Source organism: Schistocerca piceifrons, chromosome X (assembly GCF_021461385.2).
Source record: "Schistocerca piceifrons isolate TAMUIC-IGC-003096 chromosome X, iqSchPice1.1, whole genome shotgun sequence".
Classification (NCBI taxonomy): Eukaryota; Metazoa; Arthropoda; class Insecta; order Orthoptera; family Acrididae; genus Schistocerca; species Schistocerca piceifrons.
The window spans coordinates 377497808-377520280 of NC_060149.1; the positions used below are offsets into that span (position 1 = coordinate 377497808).

At 42.7% G+C, this 22473-nt stretch overlaps 1 protein-coding gene across 6 annotated transcripts in view; it reads left to right on the plus strand.

The window, feature by feature from the left end:
• LOC124721307 (protein ST7 homolog) overlaps positions 1 to 20440 on the plus strand; it is a 178259-nt gene extending 157819 nt beyond the window's left edge. For 3 of the 6 annotated variants that reach the window (XM_047246215.1, XM_047246217.1, XM_047246218.1), the window contains 2 exons: positions 16017 to 16162; positions 17529 to 20440. In XM_047246215.1, the coding sequence (XP_047102171.1) occupies positions 16017 to 16162; positions 17529 to 17555 (173 nt within the window). In that variant the 3' untranslated portion in view covers positions 17556 to 20440. Of the gene's footprint in view, positions 1 to 4836; positions 5069 to 16016; positions 16163 to 17528 lie in introns of those variants that run through there. The other 3 variants (XR_007006316.1, XR_007006315.1, XM_047246216.1) reach the window with 3 other exon arrangements.
• The last annotated feature ends 2033 nt before the right edge of the window (positions 20441 to 22473 follow it).

A 22473-nucleotide genomic window follows, 5' to 3' on the forward strand; every position in this document is an offset into this window, starting at 1 on the left:
TCTGTCAGACATTTTATTTCATTTGGTAATTTGTCAAAAAATTTTATAGTAGCACATTTTACTCCTTTCTGTGCCAAAGATAGGTTGAGTAAAGGATAGTGTAAGTCTTTCTTTTTTCTGGTATTATAATCATGAATGTCACTGTTGTTTTTAAACTGGTCCATGTTGTTGAGAACAAATTCATTAGTGAGTAAATGTACTGTGAGGCTGTTGTAAGAATTCCCAATCTTTTAAAAATATGCCTACAAGACATGTGACTATGAACCCCACACATTATTCTAACCACTTTCTTTTTGACCAGTGAATACTTTTTGTCTAAATATTGAGTTACCCCAAAATTGTATTCCATATGAAATCAGAGAATGAAAGTATGCAATGTATGTTAGCTTACTACTTTCTGTATCCTCAAAATTGGCAGTTATTCTGATTGCAAAACTTGCTGAACCTAGTCGCTTTAGAAGATCCAAAATATGAATTTTCCAATTATGTATGTACACCCAAAAACTTACTATGCTCTACCCTGTCTACTGACTTCTGTTGATGTGTTATATTTATTGAAGGAACTGTACTTTTTGCAGCAGAAAATTGGATGTACTGTGTTTTTTCAAAGTTTAGAGCAAGCCCATTTGCAGAAAACCAGTTAATGACTTTTCCAAAGACCTTATTTGTATCATTTTCAATCGGAGTTTCTTTTACTGGGTTAATAATGATGCTTGTATAATCAGCAAACAGTGTAAGTTCAGCTTCCTGTTTCAGATAGGAAGGGAGATCGTTCACACATATCAAGAACAGAAGGGGACTCACGATTGAACCCTGTGGAACACCTAATGTAATTTCACCCCAGTTAGATGAAGCGGCAAACTTATTTAAATCATTTGACCCATATAAGGAAACTTTTTGCTTCCTGTTCTGTAGGTATGACTTAACCATTCATATGCTATTCCATTTATACCATAGAATTGTAATTTCTGTAACATAATGTCATGGTTCACACAATCAAATGCTTTGGACAAGTCACAGAAGATTCCTATTGGTGACATTTTACTATTTAAGACTCGATTATGTGTCCAGTGAAATTGTATGTTGCTGTCTCAGTGGAACAGCAGTTTTTAAATCCAAACTGTGATTTACTAAGTATCCCATTACTGTTGAGATGGCTAACCACTCTTGAGTACATTACTTCCTTGAAGATTTTTGAAAATGCTGTAAGCAAGGATACTGGGGACCTGTACACTGTTGCTAATATCAGTACTACATTATCTAACTGAAGTTCACATGCACGTACCTCAAAGTGCTGATCAAGACAAAATTCGCTTACTTCTACGGTTTTGCATTTATACCCTTGTTTTATGAAAATGGCAACTCCTCCTTTATCCATCGTAGATCTACAAGTGTAAGCTGCTAAGTTATACCCACTTATACTGACACTATCCATACCTACAGTTACATGGTGTTCAGACAGAGTATATCAATCTCATTCGTATTTTTGAGATCATCTAAACACACTAATAGCTCATCTACTTTATTGTTTATTCCCCTGATATTTTGTTGAAGTAAGTTGATACTGCCCTTAGCTTTACCCCTGTTTACTGTACATGAAGTTTCTTTTATTCTATGTATCTTGATTGTCATCTGTCTGGACTTTGGCTTTAACCTAAAAAGCCTGTCTGCCTGGACCCATTAACCACAGGGATCACCCCTTGTGTGACTGTGGACCTCCTTACAGTTTCTGCTAATAGAGAAGCTAACTTATTTTTCCCCATCCTATTCGGGTGCAGGCCATGTGTAGTGGATCCCTACCTACCAATAGCATTTACTGGAACAACTTTTGTGTGAGATTTTGCCGGTGTCTGGAGTATCCTGTTCAGCTCAGTGTTAACATGCCTTACAGCAGTGTTTACCCAGGGCTGATCATGGCACTAAAAGACCTCCACAAACCCCACATATGTGTGCTCAGTTTCTGCTCCTGTTTTATCCAGGTCACTCCTAATACTTCTTGGATTCATAGCCAGGCTGTTTCCTGCTCCTCCAACTATAATTACCTGATCTTCCTTCTCAAAATCCCTGCATAGCTGACCTAAGTTTTCTGTCACCTGTCTAAGGCTATCACTTAGTTTCATGAAACTTGTGACCTGTTACCCTGCACCTAATTTCTCCCGAAGCTGCTAGCCCACACCCCTCCCATGACTGCTGCCTATAAGCAGAATTCTTCTTTTCCTATTCTGTCTTTTTTCTGTAAACTAATATTCTGCTTCAACCTACTTTGAACTACATCTGGAAGATATTCAACGATTTTTGAAGAAACATAGTCTTTATTGCTCAAAAGCTTGTCACATGAATAATATATGGTCCTTGCCATCATTCACTTTGTGTATGGCTGTTTAAGGCATTAAATATTTTAACTACAGCAATCTCTTCTGTCATGAAATTAATTGCCAATAACCTGTTGAGACTTCAGAATGAACAATGACATGTATAATTATAATACTAGAACAAATTAGCTTCATTACTCTTCATGGCAACTGACTTTTGCTCATAAGAGCGATAAATAATGCTGCTATCAAAATCTGTAATCACTTAACCAATGGTATTAAATACCTGAGAGATAGCAAAGCTAAAATTAAAAATAATCTGAAAAGCTCCCTCTGGATGATTCCTTCTATTTCCTGTCTGTGAAAAAGTCAGAGCTTGTGTTCCATCTCAAATGAACTCAGTGTCGAGGGGTCATTGAACCCTATTCTTCCATCCTTCTCTTTATCATGTGTGATGGTTTATTTTTACAAACATAACATAATAATCTGTAGTCACAATTGTTTGCCTTAACTGGCTCAGATATCATTTTGTAGTACTTTCATTATCCAGTTAGCAAGCTCTTGTTTCTAAGATTTTGAGTTGTGCCCACTGGATCAGAGATTGTGTAAGAAAAAGTCCTGATTTTTCATTTTGTCATACATGTCATCCATCATAATGTTGCTAAGGCTTTACGTGTAACTTGATAAACACTGTATGTATTCCAACTTGTTCAAATTGCAAAGAGGCTTCTAATGATGAATACGTCTATCAACTGAAGCTGTTGGCTTGATCACAAAGGCTTATAGAAGAGGCTTGGCTAATGTGTAACTCTCTAACACCTGTACACTGCTGTATTGTGTTAGTAGTATTTTTTGTCTTAGTTTCAAGAGGAAGAGTTGCAGAAATTTCACTAATATTTGAGATAGTAGTCCTTCAAAACATCATAACAAGTGATGGAAATAGTTGAGACCTTAATATAAGCTACTTACCATATTTACTTGAATCTAAGCCGGTTTTTGTAATCCAAAAAACCGCCTGCGGCTTAGAATCGAGTGCAAAGTAAGCGGAAGTTCTGAAAAATGTTGGTAGGTGCCGCCACAACTAACTTCTGCCGTCGAATATATGTAGTGCTATGCAGGCATGCTTTGCAGGCACAAAGATAAATACTGGCACCAAAACCTCTGCATCAGATTTTTTAATCTAAGATGACTCTAATTTCTGTGCAGAATGTAATGTACTAAAGAGGCGTCTGCAAAGGTTTTCAAACGGAGAAAAATTTTCGCTAAATTCTCATTCAGAACATTTTCTATCATACGCAGTCTATTATTTGGTTCTTGTTGTTCATTATCAAAGAAAGCAGTAGTGTAAGTAACAACAAATAGCAGTCTCTTGCCATTGTTTTGCTAACGAGACAATTCCTCTCTTTTTTTTTTTTTTATTGTAACTGGCGGTAGCGCGCACAAAAGCAAGCCATGCCACGAGCGGTGACAGGTCATAAACACTCATTATCAGAATGCAACAATCAATGCATGACACAGTACAGTAATGCATTTTCAGCATAGAGTGACATAAACACCTATAACATGGAGAATGGCACTTGTCAGATCAAAGAAAAATAAGCAATCGATTCAAACCAGACGAAGCACGTGAAAAAGGAAGGGTACCCGTATAAATACGGACGGAGCACCTGACGCATAGCAGTGGCTACCTGGTAAAGCTTAACTGCTAAGCTTACGACTCGAACCAAACTACTGTAGCTGTATCGTCATTCATTTGACCTAAATGTGCCTCATATTACAATGGACCAACTTTGTTTTGATTTGGAAGTGCAGCCTAAAACTTTTCTCTCCTCTTGAATTTCGAGTCTCAAATTTCAGGTGCGGCTTAGATTCGGAAAATTTTTTTTCCTTGATTTCAAGTCTCATTTTTCAGGTGCGGCTTAGATTCGAGTGCGGCTTAGATTCGAGTAAATACGGTATACATTGTGCCAACAGCATTTTAGCTTACAATGTCTAAATACTTGCCATTAAAGTTCTCTGAAGTTACCTTTCCCTGTATGTCTACTACAGAGATAAACATAAGAATGCTCTTCTTGAGGTCAATAGAACAGTACTCGGTGCCACCACCAACTTATGATGCTCATTATTGTTATCAGATGAATATAGTAACCCGCCAATGACTACACCTACTGCCCACAGTGGGCATAAGTCGTGCCACTATGGCAAGTGTAGTATGACCGACAGTCAAATGATGCACTCGCACGCAACTATCCGAGATGGCCTCCAGGTGCAGTCCGGTCACCATCCACCATTGGCAGATTGGCTATGCATGCGCAGTACTACACCAGCAACACCTGATATGGATAGGCATGCACAGGCCTCCAGGCTCTCTGTTGTTAAATGTCTTTGAGACATGTGAACTACTTTAATTGTATTCTTGCTGATGTCATGCAGTGGCTCAAAAAATTGTATCTTCTGTACGGACATGTGTTCCTAGTTAGAACGCAAGTGGCAATGATGAGGGTCCAATTTTCGTATGTTTCAGATTCTGTGGTTTTCCTGCTGTTCCACTCTCCAGGGAAGCTTTAGTCTGATCACTCCTACAACAACAGGTGCATATGGTGTTGGAACAGTTATTGGCTGTGTTGACCCAGATTTAGCTGCTGGTTGTTCACCCACTGCCATTCTCCACCTATGATGAATCCACAGAAGACTGGGGTGCTAATGAGAAATGGCTTCTCAAACATTTCGTGGCATTCTGGGTGGTCAACACAGAGGTCTGTAAGGCTGTTTTCTTATGTTGGATACTCCTCATATGTATCACTTACTGCATCAGTTTCTGATTAGCAAGAATCAGCGTCGCTTTCTTTTGATGATGGGTGTCCTTTGCTGCCATTCTGTCACCACAAGCGTACACATGTGGTCGCTGCACATGTTGAATTCTACCAGTTCTGTCACAAACAGCTGCAGCAGTCATATTGAGCTTGCATGACAGAGCTTCATGGCCTCACAATAATAAGTGTCAGTTCGTCACAGCTAGTCTTATGCAGACATCATAGTCAGACACACAATCATTTGTTCAGCCCCAGTTAAGGAGGTGCGGCAACATGTGCTTCAGTTTGAGAACGCTACTTTAGAAGAGGTTTTGAATATTGCACAGTTGTTAGAGATCTCTCACATTGTGGGCCACCAATTGGAGGCTTGGAGTTGTGTTGCTGTTGTTGAGAGCACGCAGCCCCGGTGGTTATAATGCAGTACACAGGGGGAAGAGGAGGTAATAACATTATCAACAATCCAACTGGGCTGATGCAGAGAAACATGTCATTGGCAGCAGGAACAGTGAATGCCACTTCTTGCATGCCCCTCTTGTTTCATACAGCACAAGTAGACCTGCCATAAGTGGTGGACCTCTTGCCATAAATGTAAAGCTATTGATCCTACAAGTCAGCAGAAGAGCCGCCATGTCTGTACTCAACTCACAAATGTATGACAGGCTAGGGTCTTCACCATTGGCACACGTCGAGCATCAGTTGGTAAGCTACAACAGACTGCAGATTCCTACTCTTGACCGATTCATGGCTGACAAATTTTACAAGTCAATTGCCTGTACCATTACATATCTTGTGGTTAATGAGTCAAGTACCGAAAATTTGTTTGGGTTAGATTCCTTTGTTACTTCTGAATTTTCTGTTTTGGATGCTTCTCAGGTCAGACCAAGTACCTTGTCACAAATTGAATTCCTTGGGTTCTGAACTTTTATCTCTGTTTGCCCCTGTGTTAGGGTATGCAGACAATTACATGGCACACATCACACTCAAACTCTCTGCCTGCCCTCACTTATTTTGAGTGTGGCTGGTGCCAGTAGGTTTACATGACCAGGTTAAGATGTAGCTGGATTGCTTAACTTCAGTCACTTAACTTCATTGGGAGTGATTAAACAAGTTTTCTCAAATGAATGGGCTATATCCTTAGTGACTGTAAAGAAGCTATCTGCTCAGTTACAGCTTCCTGGCAACTTCGGTGTCAATCTTAATGCACAGTCAGTCATCGACACTCATCTCCTGCCTCTCTGAGATGAGCTGCTCACAGAGTTCGCTGAGGGTCAGTTCTTTCCGAAAATTGATTTGGCCGCAGCCTACATTCAGATTTCATTAATATGCCATTCATTTTCTATCAGTATTAATGACTAATGTTTGGGGTCGTTAGTGTGCCTGCCATCTTTCAGTATTTTTTAGAACAAGTTTTGATGGGTGTCCTTCATTGCATTAACTGTCTTCATGAGACTGTCATGACAGGTGCTACAACAGATTTGCTGCTCTACGAACTGCGGGTCTCAAATGTAAGCTCAGTAAATCTCATGTTTTACAGCCTTCAATTGTTTATTTGGGACATGAAAATTCATTCATGGCAGGGTGTGCACTCCTTGGAATAACATGTTGCTGCCATTACAGATATCTAATCTGAGAAAACTTCTTGGCAAAGTGGCATAGTATCACAAGTTTATTCCCAGAGCAGCTACTGTCGCCCACTCGTTTGCATCTCTTGCTTCAGAAAAGTGCTCCTTATGTTTATTCTGGGGCCTGTCGGTGTAGTTTTGTGCAGCTTAAGGATAGTGTCTTTACATTGTACCATGTCTTGCAACATTTCAACCCAGCAAGCATCTGGGCCTAGATACAGACGCATCCCAGTGCAGGGTGGGGGTGGTCCTGGCCCATCGCCATTCAGATGGCTCCAGACAGCCTATTACTTTCATGTTGAAAACACTCAGCTCAGCAGCACTATTCTCAGGTGTAAAAAGAAGTTCTTGCTATTGTCTGTGCATTAAAAAAATCATGTGTTCTTGTATGGAGCAAAATTTTATTTAATTATGCACCATAAGCCCTTGGTTTCCCTGTTTAGTGTGTCGGTTTTCTTATCAGACAAATCCGCTCATTGTCTTCAGCGTTGTTCTGTGTTCTTGTCCCGGTACAACTATGAGATCCATTTTCATCCCATATTGCAGCATGTGAACACAGATGCTCTATCACGGCTCCCCATGGACTGACCACTCTTTTGATCAGGAGGAATAGCTTTGTTTGCAATTGGACTCAGAAATGAGGCACACGGTGGATGGCTTCCCCATCACCAGTTCCCATATTGCTTATGTAGTGGTGGTGGATCCGGTACTCCAGAAGATTGTACACATGATATAACATGGGTGGCTCAACTGTCCTCAGGACTTAGCATCGGACCCACTTTGAAATCTTTGTGTGTTGCGCGTTTGCCTCTCCTTCCTGGATAGTGTTATTCTCTTGTTGACAGAAGAGTTTACTCTCCACGTCGTGGTGCCAGCCGCTCTGCTATGTGAGGTTCTCTGCTTGTTATATCAGGGTGACTGGGAGTTCTCTTGCACAAAACTGGTGGTGTGCTGACATGTGATTTGGCTGGGTATCTGTGGGGAAGTGCAACACCTTGTTGCAGCCTCTGCAAGTGTTCAGATCAGCAGGTGGTGTGCCATACACTTCTTCTTTTTTCCATGTCTGACCCCTATGCAGCATTGGGAGAGAGTGTCCACTATGATTTTACTGGTCCTTTTCTAGACAGTTTCTAGTTATTGACAATTGATGCTTTTTCTCATCTCGTTCACTCTACGTCTGTGACAGCAGACATGACTATCAAGGCCCTGTCAGAGCTATTATCCATAGAAGGCCTGCATTGCAGCCTGGTTTTGGTCAGTGGTCCTCAGTTCGTGACACTATCTTTCAAGGACTTTCGCACACGCAATGGCATTCGTCACATCATGGTGCCTCCTTTCCAACCAGTCGAATGGCGAACTGGAATGTCTTGTCCTAACATTTAAGACACAGATGCACAAGTGTGTATAAGATTTGCCAGCCAAGGAGGTGCTCACATTTTTTAAGCTCTTACAGAACGATGTCAGTTGGGGCCAAGATTCTATCAGAGTTTCTGCAAGCTGTCAGTTGACGGGAGTCCCCCAGCAGCATCAGTACTGTAATATTTGCGATTGGTACACCAGTGTTGGCCAGAGCATTTGGCTGGTGCACTCACTTCATTCGAGTCATCATCATCATCATCAACAGCCAGCACGATTTCGTGTCTTCTTGATTCACACCGAAGGTCAACTCGCAGAATGCCACCAGAACAATTTGCATGAATTTGCGTACCAAGGCACATGCTGCTGCCTCAGTCCATGGGCCCAATGCCTCATTCTACGTCAGCTCTACTCGCTTGGGTGTCGAGCAGGCCTGTTTGTGCCTATCTACCCTGGTGGTTGGGGTTATGTCAGCATCAAAGATGACTTTGCTTCATGTGGCCGGTGCTGGCAACTCCAACTGTGCTGAGCAGGCGCTGCCATCAGTGGGGACAGATACAGTGTCTTAGTTGCCAGAGCCTCTGCTCTGCAGTCTGCCACTGTTGTGGATTCTGAATTCCAGATGACTCCCAACTGACTGTTGCTGGTCCTGACCTGTGGATGTACCGAGGTCCACGGGTGGTTGGGGGTGCCCTCATCTCCCTCACTTTCGGTCTGGGCAGATTGAAACTTCTTACACCATCAGCTACCAGCCTAGGCACCACCATAGATATCATGAATGTCTCTTCAGTCACAGCATCATGAACAGCAATGCCTGGTCTTCCTCCTTCCCTCCCCCCACCCTCCACCCCCTACCCCCCACACTACCCTTCCCCACAAGGAAGTAGCTTTGTAGTAACCCATTGGTTACTACACCTACTGCTCACACAAGACATGTCGGCCCACTATGGCAAGCGTGGTGCGCACCGATACTCAAACGGTGTGCCAGCAACTACACGAGGTGGCCACAAGGGGCAGCCCTGTCACTGACCACCATCACCAGGTCCGCTTGTGCAGCACTAAATCAGTGACATCTGACATGGAGAGCATCTATATAAGGTCTTCAAGCTCTCAGCTGTTAAGTGTTAGAGATGTGCCCACTACTTTCATTGTATTGTTGTTGATATCACTCTATGACCCATTAAACTGTATCTATTTTACAGCCATATGTTTCCTTGTGTTCCAAGTTAGAACAATGAACAGTGCTTTAAAAAGAGTCTGTGAAATACCTCCAGTGAGTGATAAAGATACACAGTATATCAACATTCAGTCAACACCCCCTCAAAAGTCTTATAAGCAAGCTGAAAATTTGGATATGTGGAGTGTATATGGTTATGGTACAGAACAGGAGAGCTTCTACTATTGTTCTAGTCTGTAATTACTTTTTTATTGTGTTATTGAGTTTGTAGGTTCTTTTGCAGTTGCCAAGAGAGAACTCGTCACACTAAAATATGATGTTGGAACATTCCTCATTGCAATATTTTGAATTTAGCCGATGATAATTTCTGATAGTTAGTCACTGTTGTCTTCTAGTAATATGAGGGCAATCCAAAATGTGGATTACATTTTCGCCTGCAGCAACAATGGGCAGGGTAGTATGGACATATTGTTGTCTGCACATTTGTCCATTCAGTCGACATGTAGCTGCACCATGGTGAGGTTTGTGTCATTTCCTGTTATTCCACAGTAAAAGTTTCAAATCCATGCTGCAATTGAAAATCCCATGAGTTGTAAAGTGCAGTCAGTAATAAGGTTTTTGTTGGCAAAAAGCCATAAAGTGATAAAAATTATAGGCTTCTATGCAAAGCATATGGAAACAACGTAATCACTGAAGACTGGGTGCACCAGTGGTGCATTAGATTTAAAAGTGGCTGAAGTAATGTTCACGATGAAGAGCAAAGTGGGTGATCAAGTGTTGTGACTGATGAACTGGCTGCAAAAGATAGTGAGAAGATTGAAGAAAACTACTGATTCACGATGCTGTAGCTCTCATTTAGTTTTCCACAAATTTCATGAAGTGTGTTGCATCAAATCATAGCAGTGCTTTGATGATGATGTGGAACTGCTGTAGGGCATGACTCTGAGGTCTCAGGCAGCCAAATGTTATGACAATGGTATTTCAAAGATTGTTTGCCACTATGATAAGTGCCTAAATTTGTATGGTGGAGACTATATTGAAAAGTAGTATTTAAGTGTCACTTTGAAATGAATAAAACATAATTTTTTGTATTTCATTTTAATATCAAAACATAATCATTTTTCTGGATAGCCCTTGTATAATAATATTGTGCTGCACAACAATGTACAGAGGATTACAGGAGCAAGATTTGCATAACAATCAACAATTCTGAACTCTGTTAACAGTTTAAAACATAACATATGAATAAAAACCGTTCATTTTGAAATGCTGTAAAGCGATGGTAATTGTAGTAGCCACCAGAAAGATCGCGGGAGGCGCACATTGGCACGGCGCGTCACGGACGGTAGTTGCCGCAAGTAGAGTCCCGTCCACCAGAGGGCACGCGAGAATTCGGACGCGACCTCTGCCGGCATAACAACAACAACAACAACAACAACAACAACAACTCCGGCAGCACGGGCTGTGCCCAGTCAGTTAACATCGGGCATGCCTAGGACACAGTCCCGGTCTACGCTAAGTGCAGTGCGACGTAAACGTGAACAGTGTTACTACACAATTGGCGACGAGTAGGGTCGTTCTTTCGCGTGTTGCGTCGTTGTTCCGGTTTCGCAGCTTCTCCACGGCATGGAGGATTTGGTGCGAGTTTTGGTTGCGCAGCAGACGGAACTCATGGCCACCATGAAACAAGTGCTTCCGGCGTTGCTCTCCACGCCGTCTGCTCCGGCGCCGTTCCCTCCTCCCTTTCCCCCGATGACGAGACGGCGGAGGATTGGGACGCCTATGAACATCGCCTTCGGCAGCATTTCCAGGCGTTTCATGTTTCCGATGCGGAGGTATGTCGTGCTCTCTTCTTGTCTTGGATATCTCCCTCGCTGTATCAAGTTTTGCGGCAGCTAGCGCCGTTGCAGGAACCCTCGTCCTTGTCTTTTGACGCATTGTGTTCATTGCTGTCTTCATATTATCGCCGCCGCACGCATGTTGTGGCGGCTAGGGTCGAGTTCTATCAATGCAAGAAACAGCCCCATCAGTCTTACCGGGCGTGGGCCGCTACCCTGCACGGTCTTAGTCGCAAGTGTCATTTTGTCACGGAGCAGTCGCGAGAGTCGTACGCCCACGTTATGGTACGCGACGTCATTGTTCATTCGGCCCCTGATAGGGAGGTCCGGCAACGGGCCCTGCAATTAGAAAACCCTTCCCTCGAGGAAGTCCTGTCCATTGCTCAATCGTATGAAGTCTCTCACGCAGCAGGTCAACAGCTGGAAGCGTGGTGCGACGTCGCGGAGGTTCAGGGCGGCGCGGCCGCGTCCACTGTGTCGGGGGTGGACGACGTGCGAGCGGTTCAATCCGGCCGTTACGGCCGCTCCCGCACGGCGCGTAAACAGAATTCCGGCCGCCGGCCCCTGTTGCCGTCCTGTGCGTCGTGCTATATACATCATGATCGGTCAGAGTGCCCCCCAGCGTTGGGCCGTTTGTCGCAAATGTAATAGAAAAGGTCACATTGCTATAGTTTGCCGCTCAGCCTCAAAAGAATCGAAGGAAGCAGGTACAGAGGACATAGACGTTGACATTCAGGAAGTTTCATCGGGCCAGGCTCCCGACGCATCGGCACGCAAACACTTTATCGAGGGGTCGGTTCGGTCGCGCCGGTTACACCTGCAAGTCGATACGGGCGCGGCAGTTTCGTTGTTGAATGCACAAACTTATTCCGACCTTGGATCGCCCCCGTTGGCGCCAGTTTACCGGCGTCTACGCGGTTATGGTAAACAGTTCATTCCCCTACTGGGTCAATTCACTGCCGACGTGACTTACAAATCAGTCACTCGGCCTATTACTTTTGTCAGTGATGCGAGCTCAGCTAACCTTTTTGGCCTGGATGCCTTTAAAGCTTTCGGTTTTTCTATCGCTGACGACATACAGTTGGTCTCAGAAGACGTTCCCTATCAATATTTGGAATCTTTGATCTCCGTCTTTCCAGATATTTTTGAGGAGGGCCTAGGGCGTGTTTCAGATTTTGAAGCTCACTTAACGTTGAAGGCGTCGGCTCGCCCGCATTTTCTACGCGCGAGGTAGATTCCCTTGGCTCTCCGCCCTCAGGTAAAGGAAGAGCTAGACCGGCTGACAGCCCTAGGGGTCGTTCTTCCCATTTCTTCCAGTGAGTGGGCTTCGCCCCTCGTTACTGTAAGGAAGCCCTCGGGAAATTACGTCTTTGTGGCGATTTCAAGGCCACCATTAATTCCCAATTGGTGGTGGACACCTATCCTTTGCCTCGTGCTAATGAATTGTTCTCCTCCGTGGCGGGAGGCCAATATTTTTCGAAAATCGATCTGTCGGAAGCTTATCATCAGATACCACTTGATGAGGACTCCAAACGGTTGGCGGTCGTCAACACCCCGTTTGGCGTTTACCAATACGAGCGGTTGGCCTTTGGAATATCCAGTGCCCCGGCGATATTCCAGCGTTATCTTGAGCATGTCACGTCGACAATTCCTCATTGTGTTAATTACCTGGATGACATAATTGTCACAGGCCGCAGCACGAAGGAACACTTGCACAACCTTCGTACCCTCTTTCTCAAATTCAGGTCTGTGGGCTTGCGTTGCAACCTACATAAGTCAACCTTCTTTCAACCATCCATTGAGTATGTGGGCTACACCATCTCTCGGCACGGTATCCAGCCACTAGGAAGTTTGGTCCAAGGTATCGTCAACCTTCCTCGGCCCGCTTCGCTGAAAGAGTTGCAAGCTTTTTTAGGCAAGATAGCCTATTACCACCTGTTCATTCCCAGGGCTTCCACTACAGCCCACCCCCTGTACTGCCTTCTGCACAAGGGTGTTCCTTTTGATTGGTCGCCTGCATGCGAGCGAGCGTTCACCTCGTTGAAGTGCCTCCTCACGTCCGCCCCTTGTTTGGCTACTTTTGATCCCCGTAAGCCGTTGGTCCTGGCTACAGACGCTTCGCAGTATGGGGTGGGGGCGGTCCTGGCCCATCGCAACGCAGATGGTTCCGAGCAACCACTGGCGTTTGCGTCTAAAACGCTTAGTCCCGCGCAGGCCCATTACTCCCAGGTGGAAAAAGAGGCTTTGGCCATTGTCTATGCTGTTACCAAGTTTCACCCTTTCTTGTATGGCATGACGTTTCAGTTAATCACTGACCATAAGCCGTTAATATCGTTATTTGGCCCCGCCTCTCAGATTCCGGATAGGGCGGCCCACAGACTACAGCGCTGGGCCTTGTTCCTCTCTAAGTACCATTATGACATTCATTTTCGCCCTACAGGACAGCATGCCAACGCCGATGCTCTTTCCCGTCTTCCGGTGGGCCCGGATCTTACGTTCGATCGAGAGGAGATTATGTGTTTTCATTTGGATGTGGCGTCCCACCAAGCGGTTGATGGCTTCCCGATCACTAGTTCTCGAGTCGCCAGGGAAACGGCAGCTGACCCTGTTCTCGGGCAAGTAGTTCGCCTCATTCAGCAGGGGTGGTCATCCCGCCCTCCGGGCCGGGCCTCGGACCCTCTTCGTAATTATTTTCTTCTACGGGACCGCCTCTCGGTCTTGGAAGGCGTTCTCCTTCTGGCTACCGATGACACAGCTCCTCGCGTGGTTGTTCCTGCAAGTTTACGATGGGAGGTCCTCACGTTATTACATGCGGGGCACTGGGGTGTTTCCCGTACTAAAACCTTGGCTCGCAGACATGTGTACTGGCCTGGTATTGACAGAGAAATTGAGCACTTGGTGGCCGCCTGTTCCCAGTGTGCGAGCCAACAAGCATCTCCCAGGGCGGCATTCTCTTCACGACCACCGGCAACCCAAGCATGGGAACGTGTTCACATCGATTTTGCGGGCCCGTTTCTCAATGGTTTTTGGCTCATTGTCATTGATGCTTATTCCCGATTCCCATATGTGGTTCGCTGCTCCTCAACCACTTCAGAAGTTGCAATCCAGGCACTAGCAAAAATCTTTTCTGTGGAAGGTCTGCCAATCACCCTGGTCTCGGACAATGGACTGCAGTTTATTTCGCAGACCTTCCAGGAGTTTTGTAGGCGCTTCGGTATTCGGCACGTTTGCTCTCCCCCCTTCCATCCACAATCGAATGGGGAAGCAGAGCACATGGTGCGCACATTTAAGACGCAGATGAAAAAGTATGTGCACGAATTTCCTGCGGAGGAAGCATTGACGTTTTTCTTGACGGCATACCGGACCACGCCAATGGGAGACCGCAGCCCCACAGAGCTGCTCCATGGGCGTCAACCTAGGACTCTGCTGCACCTCCTCCGGCCTGGTCCTCGCCAGTCTTCACAAAGAGGAGTACCTGGCTTTCCACTGGGTATGTCTGTCTGGGCCCGTGGGTTTGGTCGCAATCCACGTTGGCTACCAGCAGTGGTCCTGTGCCGAAATGGCCGCCAGCCCTATACCTTGCAGGAGGGGGACCGGGTGGTACGTCGTCACCAAAATCGGCTACGTCCACGTTCGGGCACCCACCCTCTGCCCTCTCGGACACCGGCTTCCCCATTGCCGGCACCTGTGTTGGTTTCGCAGGGGACGTTGCCTCCTCTCCCCGCTGTGCCTCTGCCGCACTGCGGTGGTTCTCAGCCTTGGCAGCCTCCAGTAGCTCCAGTACCGGCATCGCCATCGTTCGAGATGCCCCAGCGAGAGCCGGCCCCCCTAGCGGGCCCGGTTTCTCAGGAGGTTGGTTCACCTGTGGTCGTCCCTTCCCCTTCGTCCCCGCCACTGGGTCTTGCCCCTCCCGGGGTGGAACAGGATCCGGAGTTCAACAGCTTGTCGCCCGTTCTGTCCCGGGCTCCGGTTGTGGGACGACGGGGGCCTCTTCGTGTGGGTCACTTCCAGCCGTACTCGAAGGTTCCAGCTCGAGGGTTGGCGGATCCCCTAGACTCCGGCCATCCCATGGATGTGGAGGTCATCGCTCCTGCCCGACACTCCACCTTCCGATGCAGTGGATCACAGTGTTTTCACCCGCCGAAGGAGGAGGAGTGTAGTAGCCACCAGAAAGATCGCGGGAGGCGCACATTGGCACGGCGCGTCACGGACGGTAGTTGCCGCAAGTAGTCCCGTCCACCAGAGGGCACGCGAGAATTCGGACGCGACCTCTGCCGGCATGACGACAACAACAACAACAACAACTCCGGCAGCATGGGCCGTGCCCAGTCAGTTAACATCGGGCATGCCTAGGACACAGTCCCGGTCTACGCTAAGTGCAGTGCGACGTAAACGTGAACAATGTTACTACAGTAATGTCTTCCATTGTATTTTTAATCAAGGTTTATTGTATGTATGTTGTTTTAAAAGTAGTGCGTCAGTTATTTTGCATGAGACAGCAGACCAACACTTTCTGTGTACTTGATGTTAAATGGATGACGAACTTTGGTTTACAAAGTGGCATGTAATTACCTGTGAAATACCAATAGTATTTATTCAACTATATCCTGTTCTTATCTTCTTTCTGCCTCCCTGTGTCACATTTCTGCCATCCCTTCAGTATGTGTTCCTGTATGGGTATTCGGTAACTAAATCACAAGGTCACTATCTTGTCACTTTTCAGCATACTTCACTCTTTTCTTCTATCACATTTTCAAATTCTGTGCTTCTACTTTCTGGTACATATAAGTTTTTACATTTACATATAATCTACCTTTTTGTTTGTGACTTTTTATGTCAAAGAACTTGTTCTCTAAATGTTAAAATTGTATCATACATGTAAAATATTTCTGTTTAAGCTGCAGCCTTCAGTGATGTCAGCATGTATCCAAAGAAGGAGCTCCCTTTCTTCATTCTGTTTACGGCTGGCCTGTGTTCCTTCACAGCCTTGCTGGCACTACTTACACACCAGTATCCAGAACCTATGGGAGTTATTGCAAAGACGGTAAATTGTTATTCTTTGCTGGCATTTATATGTAATGAGAGAAGTATTAAATCTGCATAGAAACAAGCATTCAAAAATGGTTCAAATGGCTCTGAGCACTATGCGACTTAACTTCTGAGGTCATCAGTTGCCTAGAACTTAGAACTAATTAAACCTAACTAACCTAAGGACATCACACACATCCATGCCTGAGGCAGGATTCGAACGTGCGACTGTAGCGGTCGCTTGGCTCCAGACTGTAGCGCCTAGAACCGCATGGCCACTCTGGCTGGCTGAAACAAGCATTGAAGGGTATCTCTATTCTTAAGGCAAAATTTTTTTGGACAGTGAAGGACATTAGTGTCAGTTAAAATACATCATTTTTGAGAGCGTAATTCCTTAATTTTTGCAATCCAGTCCCATTATCTTTAAAAATGATGGAAAAGTGAAAGGATATGATGTCTTTTTGAGATTTTGTAGAGATGCTACACAAACTCAGTCCTTTTTGATATCTACATTAAATGATTCAGAGAAACAGTGGAAAACCCAAATCAAGATGGCAGGGCACATATTTTATCGTGTTTATTCCCAAATAAAAGTCTAGCACTTGAAATGTTTCTCCACTAAACTTTGTGACCACGACCCTCAGTGATATTGCACACATTTTTCTTATTCCTTTGCAGTATTGCCCCATACTTCTGAAATTGAAAAATATGTTTTCATTTCATTAGTTCATCAGATGACTTGGTTGACCTAAAAATTTCAGCTCCGAGTTCCTTAGCTAAGATCTTTGATTTGTTTACAATGTACTTCAGTTATTACCAGTTTTTATTACAGTGTATAAAAACTGTCAAATCTATCTTGTAGTTTATTATGGTAGGTAACAATGGAATTGTGGGTGCTCTTTTCACAGAAAAGAGCTGTTGGTGTGGAAAATTGGGGAGGTTTGGTTATAGAAGAGAAGACTTCACTGAGGAGGACATTTTTACAGGTGGAGAATAGTTAAGCAACCATGGTTGTAATTTTCGTTGGTTTCTAGAGAACTTTTCAGTACATACTGAAAATACTGTGGTATAATGACCATTTTAGCAATTGTTAAAACAAATGTGGCAGGTGTCTAATGATATGATTCTCAATAGGAATATTAAAAAATGATGGCTTGGACTACAAAGAAATGAGATACGTGTGTGTGTGTGTGTGTGTGTGTGTGTGTGTGTGTGTGTGTGTGTGTGTGTGTTTCTCATTTATTTGACAGTGATGTGCTGTTGGTTTGTTTTCTGTTGTGTATTTGTGTTTCAGATTATTTATTGGAAGAAGATAATATGCCTTTCTTATTTTGTTTTTACTTTTGTTCCAGCAGAAATGATTATTGTCTTCATTTTTTCAGATCTGTAATTCCAGCGAGGAGAAATGAAGATGAAAGGAACCAGTTGAAAGAAAGCTGTCTGTTGATATTGAATTTGCAAGATTTATAGATGGATGAAAGGCAATATAGAAATGAGGAATTGACTGATGTATGTGTGGGTTACCTTGTTGGGATCATGTTTCATTTTCCTAAAGATATTGTGTTCAAAGAAATAGAGCTTACAATTTTGGAATGGGGTGTTGAGTATCAGAATGGTTGTACTTGGTCCAGGGACACTGCACAAACACCAGGAATACAGAAGATTGTAATACTTTGCTGTAATGCAAAGAAAGGCAGAACTCTACAGGTCAAAGTAATAGATGACTGAAAAAAGTCTGTTTTTTAGAGGAACAATAATGAATGAAGCGTGCAGCAATGGAAAGAGTTTAATGTGAGTTAAAAAAAAAAATGTTTCAGAGTATTGACTGTACTGACTATGCAAGAGTATTTTTCTTGGCAGTTTAGTGAAAAATAGTTTCCAGTTTACACATGGCAACCAAGACGTTGATCTCTTGCAATAATTTTTGATGATGTACTCATATAACTTCTGCTGACAGTTTGTCAACTTTTCATAAGATGCGAGACTTCTACCAATGTGAATGAATTTTTTTTCTTTTATGAACAGCTTTACTTTATCAAAGTTTGAATGATAGATAAATTTATGTAATTTTATGTAATATGATACACATGTAGAATTTGGGAGGCATCAGCTTCATTACAGTTTGTCACCCACTTAGGATCGTCTGAGCAATATTCAAAACTAAAATTCACAGTAGTGAGAAAGTGTGTTTTCCAGTTTTACTCAAAAACAGTTCTGGTATGTATATGAAGTAGGAATGTAATTTTGTATTTATGAAGTAAGACAGTGTCAAAATATTGTATAAAAGAAAATAGGAGCCCTTGTTTCCATTTATTCAGTACTTTGGTTACTATTTTGAAGTGAAAATATCAGACTTCTGTAAATAAATTTAAATATTATACTTTTTTGGATATGCTAAGTGTTAACACCTGTTCTGATGCAACACTAGACAAAATGCTAGATGATTGTACAGGCTTTTAATAACAAAGTTAAAGTTTACCAGCAACTGTTTTATAGTAAAAGTTCTGTGACAAAAGTGTAAACAATTTTTAAAGATCAGATAATGTAGATACCTAATGTTGTCTCTGTTTAGTTCATGTTAGATGTATAAACTGCACTTTAATTTGTTAAGCTTGTCCAGTATTACAGGTGCTTGTTTCCTAAAGAACAGAATGTTAACAAATTTGTAGCTCTGTAAATTGCTGAGAGATTGGAGACACCATGATCATCAAGCTTTCCTTCTGCCATCTCTGGAGGAAGATAGTCCAAGATGCCAGACATTGTCTTCCACTGATTGCTTGGTCCATGTACAGAACAACCAAAATCAGCCATTTTTATTTTATCATAATTAGTAAGAAGCAAACTCTCAATCTTTGCCTTGATGAATCACATTATTTTTATGGAAATACTACAAGGCGTTTGCAACTGGTAAATATGCCTTGCTGCTATAGGTTCGATAAAATGGCCATTTGGGTATGCACTAAGCACTTTGTACAGTTCTCCTTTAGCAGCAAACTTTAATAAAATTAAATATACCTTCTTATAACTTCTTATAATAAAAGTGTGTATAGAGCTATAGGACATAAGGGTGCCTCATATCTGTCTGTATCTTTAGATCTCGGAAAAAATGTCTTTAAAGTCTGACACCAACAGTTTCTGAGTATAGCATTATTTTCAAGGAACTTATAATCCCTGTTGTCTTATCTGTTGCTGTGTACACATGTCCATGCTGCTGCTGCTGCTGGTTGTACAGGGTCCCAGATTGATTAAATTGCACAGTTATATGAATTCGTACTGCCTGTATGGTTTAATGTCATACATGTTACATGTAATGACATCTTTGTTATTTGAGAATTATATAGCTGAAATAGCTGGACAAATAATGGAGTCAAAAATATGACATTTGATGTGTTTTCACTGCCTTTCACATCAGGCACAATTTGTGTGTCTGCAGATCCATACTGTTTAGTTTTAGGGTTGAATCCTTTGTGATGAATGGTGTTCAGTGAAAGAGCATTTGTCTAAATAAAGTAGGCTTTAATCATTAATAGTTAAATAGAACAATGAACTAAATTAATAATTTCTTATGTTTTATATCTGCTGTTTTCTCTGCTGGCAGGAATTTCAGCAGTTTGTGTGTGTTGTTCTCTCATTATTTATAAGTGGGACCACTTGTGTACTCCACATTTAAGGTCTTGTATGAATTTATAATGGCAGCAGTTTGCTTTTAGCTGATACTGCTCTTGTCTTTGCCTTATTGTTGAAAATAACAGATCTAACCTCAGTAATTTCTAGGAATATATTATGTGGATTCCAGGCTGGGAGGAAAATGTTGTTATTCATTAAATGTAAATGTCATCACCAAAGAATTCATATGGAATTCTTCATCCAACTGTTGTGATTGTAACTGCGTATCCTCAAGGCTCGTGATTTTTTATGTAAGGTATTGTTGAAAAGTTATTGTTGTGGTTTTTTATGTAAGGTATTGTTGAAAAGTTACTGTAAAGTTTTAGTGTGTTACAACTTGTCTGCTTGTGAGCTTATTTAGACTGATAAGACAATCTGCCAAGGATAGTATACAGTGAATTTACTCACCTGATAAAAGTGAGCAAATGAAGAACTGAAATAATAAAAGCAGCCAATATGGCATATTATGAAATTTTTGTTATATTTTATATTGTCATTTGTGTAGATTTTCTGATTATAGTAGGTTATCTTATGCTGTTTGTCTTAACAAGAAAACACTGTAATAATTGTCTCAGAAGAAATCACTTACTTTCTTTCTGTATTCAAATAAAATTACTAAAAGACCAAACATTTTTTTTTCTTTTTAATGCTTTGCAATATGTAAATGAAAATAATGCTGTTACTTAGGGTTTGCAAATATGGTTCCTAGATTTTGTAAAAAAAGTGTATAAAATTAAATAGTAAAGAAAACACATTTAATAGAACATACATGAAGATCATCCTACGGTTTGAGTCATAACTATATTGTAGGATCATAGTGAGAAGATTGTGATATTGGTGGAGATATGGGAACAGTGCTGGACACAAAGTAATGTGACTTTTGATCGACTGCTGTATTTCTTCAAATAATGGAATCTACAGTCGTGGATCTTGACCACCATTACCATTGGTAAATTAATAGAAAGTACTAGTTGTGTAATACAACAGTAGAAAACAAATAAAGGGAATAAACATACTGATAAGCAATGTCAGATCCAGAACGGAATATGGGAGGGACATAGTCAGTAACTGGAATTGGAAGCAATAAATATTTTGGTTTTAGCTAATAATTTTCTGAAGTTTTGTTGGTATTGGTATTAGCTGTCATGTTGTAGTATTAATACAAGTAGTTTCTTTCTTAGTAGGCAGAGAATTTTGAGACCATTATTTTTAGTTCTATGAATAGTTCTACTGGTGTAACTGAACTTTTGTAACGTAGACGTATAGTTTTTCTCAGTAACTGTAAAATTTTACTGTGAGTGAGAAGTGTGGGCTCTGTCGTAAGTTTGTGAGTAGTGGGTTACAGGTGGGATTTGTTCAAAGTATTTTTGTTGAGGGGAATGCAGTGGGGAAGCCAGTGGTCATTTTAGTGAGATTCTCTCCTGGGAATGCAGAATCTGTAGTAGAAATAAGTTGATAGAGAAGCAGGAACCTCAGATCTGTGCCCTTCATGTGCAATTACAATGTGCCAAGGAGGAACTAGATAGGTAGAGGAGGGTGATGGGTGTTGGGGAATGGAAACTGGCAGTTGGCAAGAAGGCAGCTAGGATGAGGAGATATTCAGACCGTTTTACTTTGCGTATATGCAATAGATTTGACCCACTGTCAGAGTTTAGTGGAGAGGAGCCTCATGTAGCTGTAGATGTAAGGAATGTGCAGCAGTCCTCAGCAATTAGGAGGCCTAGGTTCGTTGCAAAGTCTAGCAGAAAGGAAGAGGTTCTGCTGCTAGGTAGTTCTAACGGTAGAGGTGTGGGCCAGCAGTTGCAGGAAGTGTTGGGGAGGGAGTACCACGTCACCAGCATTGTGAAACCTAGTGCAGGGTTGGCTCAAGTGACTGACAGCATAAGGGAGCTATGTAGGAATTTTACGGAGGAGGATCATGTAGTGATAGTGGATGGAGCAGGGAATAGTCTTGATAGGGTCGGGAAATATGATGTAGGTGTTGACCTGGTAAAGAAAGCTACTCAAACTGGTGGCAATAATGTGCATTTTGCGCAACTGTTTCTGTGTCATGATCTTCGGTGCATTAACATGGGGCTGGGGAGGGTGCTGATGGCAGAGGGCATGGGTCACATCTCAGTGGTGCCAGTTGGGTCTATCAGTAGAGTGGGTTTCACTAGGAATGGCCTGCACATCAATAGGTATGGGAAGGGGAGGCTGTAGTAGTTAGTGTTAGAGCTGCATCTCTTTTAGATTGAAGTCAGCTGATAGGTATACCTGCTTAAAGGAAGTCCCTCGTAACTAAGGAATCACCTTCAGAGGACATCATGTTTCCAAGTAGAGAAGGAATTAGCATATTTCATCAAAATATATGAGGTATTAGAGATAAAGTTGGTGAACTGCTTCTAGATGTTGACTCTGACATTATTGGTATATCAGAGCACCACTTAAATAATTTGACAATTCAGAGACTTCCTTTATCAGGATACATATTAGCTGGCTGTCTCTCAAGGAGTTCCTTGTGGGGTGGGGGAGTGGCTATGCACGTAAAAAAACAGTATTCCATTTGAGTCCATAGATGTATCACGCCACTGCACTGAACAGATATGTGAATGTTGTGCAGGGGCAGTTGAGTTTACTGAAACTAAACTTCTAATTGTTGTTGTTTATAGGTCCCCTAAC